Genomic DNA, 3,587 nt, shown 5'->3' with positions numbered 1-3,587 from the left:
TGAAATCATAATCATCTCTAGTTTTGACTATCGAGAAGCCCATCAGATAACCAATCACCATAAATTCTACGTCAGGATTTACTCTTATATAGAAATGAGTTGCGATGATTATAAGACCGCTTTTGACACACTAGGGAGGCAAAAAGGTACACCTTCATCTCTGACATGTTTTTGTGATATTTCTTGCTGACGGAAGATTTTGCAACAGTGACAATTATACAGACTTAACTTATGTTGAAGTCTGTTGTTTTGACAAACGATAGCAAAAGTTTTCAATATTATGTGCAAAATTCACGTACCTGTAAATAACCACTAATGATTTACGAATACTCTGAAAATTGATTGTCATGGCTACAGTATTCATTGTTATGTACAATATTCACATACATGTACATTGCCACAAATAATTACAATAGAAGATCACAAATTTTAAAAAGATAATCAGCAATATAAACAATCCATCACATCCCCTTTCCACACAGATTGTAAGTTCACGCAACGGCTGATATGTAACTCGAAAACAAAGAAAGACAGATACAAAAGAGGTTTCTAACCATCTAGTATACGACTACAGTCAGAATAAACATCAATGTGTATTGCTTTTTCGAGTATGTATCTATAGAACTCTAAAGGTCTTGTATTTAAATTCCTGCAAGTGTTTGAAAGATGTATCTAATAGGATATGTAAAGCTTGTCACATTTACCTTTCTATTCATATTGAATTTTAATGAGAGTTATAATATAACTTAATTTTTATGTATACCTGTAAGTGTTTTACAGACCTGTACAGTCAATAAAAAATTCTCTCTTGGACGATAAACTTTATCTTATCGTATCTTATCTTTTCCATATCTTATCTTATCTTATCTTATCTTAATGCCGTTTGAAGATTAAACACCGTTGCAAAGAAACTACATTATTATGCTCTTAATTCGAATATTATATTAGCGCTAATGAAAATGTACGTAGCTTTACCATTATTATTGCTAACAATTGTTCATTCATATCTTGCGTACGAGACTGTGGGTCTGTTTCTGTGTGTTTAGATTGTATGTGTACATGTATTTGGAGGAGAAAGATGTGAGAAAGTATATTGTGTATGCATGTATATATACATGTGTGTATGATTGTGTGTGTGTGTGTGTGTGTGTGTGTGTGTGTTTGTATGCGTGTGTGTGTGTGTGTGTGTGTGTGTGTGTGTGTGTGTGTATGTGTGTGTGTGTATAAACACCAAACAAATGGCTAGTGTAGGGACAGTAAAGATTATCCTTATGTTATCTTATCTAAAAGTAGCCATGTCACACACACACGTGGCAAGTAGTATTCATAAACGTGGACACTGGTCGGTGGAAGTGCTGTTCTCATCTTCCTGCTCTATCTATTGCAAGCATTCCAACGCCCTTTTAAGCTTTTTCAGTTTCGAAGCGTTACTGAAAAAGAGACAAAGTGAATGATTATAAACCTGTCCCTGGTGTTGTAAATGTACAGCAGAGCTACAAGCAAAATTCAAGCTTGTATGCAAACACTCACACAGCATTAACAAGTTCATAAATGTTTGAGGACATGATGGTATAGTCAAAACAGGAGTCATATCCTAGTAATAGCCAACTGGTATGTTGCTCAATGATGTTGAGGAAAACGGCATCAAATAAAAGATTACCTGATTCCGAGTTACAAGTGCCCCGCCCCATTTTAATGCAGGAAATGAGCCCGCCATTCTGACATAAGAAAGGACACAACTTTCCTGACCTGGATATCGCTCACAAAAAACCACAGGCTACCACATCCAACCAGTACCCTCCTCCTATTCTTTTGACTTTTGACTGACATTATAAAATGAGCTGCTGTCTGTAATACAGTGGAACTCGGATTCAACAAGGTTGTCTGCCCTGGCCTTCAATTTCTTTGAATCCGAGTGTTCCTTGTAGCAAACATGAGGTTTTGGTATAGATAATTACAGGCATCGAGCATGTATGTATACTGTATTCAGTTTTCTCAACTAAATGTAGTTTGGCTTCAAATGAGAAGCATCTCCAGTCAATGCTTGATGCCGAAGAAATGCAAGAACATTCCCGGAAAATACACTGAACTCTACCAAGCACACACTGTTTAAAACGATCAACACATGCACACACAGTCACACTTCACACGTGTGCTGGCCACCCGTCCGACCGGCCGACACATGCTAAACCATGGATGCATGCTAACAACAGGTATGTTGCTATGAAAGGAGGTCACTGATTGGTAGCATAAAACAGTTTACCACCCTGCAAGCGACTCCGTTAAATCCGAGCTGGCTCATTTATGTGTTCGTTGAATCCAAGTTATTTTAAATTGAATTTTATGAATAAAAAATTCGGGGAATCCAACTCCTTTCGTATTCCCATTTGGAATAGTTGTTTGTAGCGGTCAATGATCGACAGGCTACCTTAAAAAATACATTTTATAATCTGGTCTACTGCTCTGATCTAAGATATGCCCATATGGTTGCAAAATATTTATTATTTAAACGAAAGAAAAACAACAAAACACTTTATTGTTCTTTGACTCAGTTAAGTTAACTCTAGAATTACCTTGTTACATAACGTCAAAGTACGTTGGACAAGCATGTTTTCAGATGATAAAACAAGGCACAACTTGAGTTAACACAACTTATTGAATAAAGGAGAAGCTACGAGTATATTCCAACATTGCATTCGATTTTAAAAGAGTGAACCCGAGCAAGTGAAAACTAGCAAGATTGACTATTTTCAGCAAAGAATGTAAATTTTGTATCGTCGGTGGGTCGTGGGTTTGACTCCCGTCTGGGGTCCGATGTTGTGTCCGTCGGAAAGGCACTTAACAAGAATTTTCCTTACTTCACCCAGGTGGCAATGGTTATCCGGGTTAAGACAGTGAATGTTTGAGAGCGTGAAATCCTCAGCCTGCTTTGTATGCTTTCCGGGAAGCACAGAATATTTCTGAGTTGTGTTCTACGGTCTGCTAGGGTAACGATTGTTGTGAAGCGCGTAGAGCATGCTGTAAAGCGTGAATATGCGCTAAGTAAATGCAATTATTGTTATCAACTCACAAATATGAGGTCTGATAAACACCAATGTTGTTACCACCAATACCAGAGGGCATCGCTGAAAGAAAAATAGAAAGAAACAAACCATACATGAGGTTGGTTGAACGTGCTGAAACAATGCAGCAATAGGATCATTCCCGGCAGCCAGTCTGTAGCTTACCTTCATTTGGTGCACTATTAATGAGGACTTTGAATAAATAATCTAGAATGAGGCTCCAGCTTAGTTTTACTTTGCATAAAAAACAGCCTACGCAAGAGAATGCTGATTTTTTTGTGATTATAGAAACTGGGACTGTCCTTTCGCCAACAAAATTAAGGGTTAATGATAATTACACAGGTATAGCCAAATTGAAATATACTATAGGCAAAAATGTACATGTACATCGAATAAGCAAGCAAAATAAAATGCTTCTCCATAAAAGCACGATAGACAAATCTATCTATCTATCTATCTATCTATCTATCTATCTATCTATCTATCTATCTATCTATCTATCTATCTATCTATCTATCTATCTAT

General features: G+C 36.9%; 1 protein-coding gene across 1 annotated transcript in view; it reads right to left on the bottom strand.

The window, feature by feature from the left end:
- Nucleotides 1-1,159: 1,159 nt before the first annotated feature.
- LOC101855034 overlaps nucleotides 1,160-3,587 on the bottom strand; it is a 3,269-nt gene continuing 841 nt past the window's right edge. The window contains exons 2-3 of the mRNA XM_005102703.2: nucleotides 3,071-3,125; nucleotides 1,160-1,430 (exon numbers count right to left, since the gene is read on the bottom strand). Of these exons, the coding sequence (XP_005102760.1) occupies nucleotides 1,379-1,430; nucleotides 3,071-3,125 (107 nt within the window). The 3' untranslated portion in view covers nucleotides 1,160-1,378. The remainder of the gene's footprint in view (nucleotides 1,431-3,070; nucleotides 3,126-3,587) is intronic.

This window comes from Aplysia californica, unplaced genomic scaffold (genome assembly GCF_000002075.1).
Source record: "Aplysia californica isolate F4 #8 unplaced genomic scaffold, AplCal3.0 scaffold00335, whole genome shotgun sequence".
NCBI lineage: Eukaryota > Metazoa > Mollusca > Gastropoda > Aplysiida > Aplysiidae > Aplysia > Aplysia californica.
The sequence above is the reverse complement of the archived record's forward strand: the minus strand, read 5'-3'. Positions and strand labels throughout refer to the sequence as shown.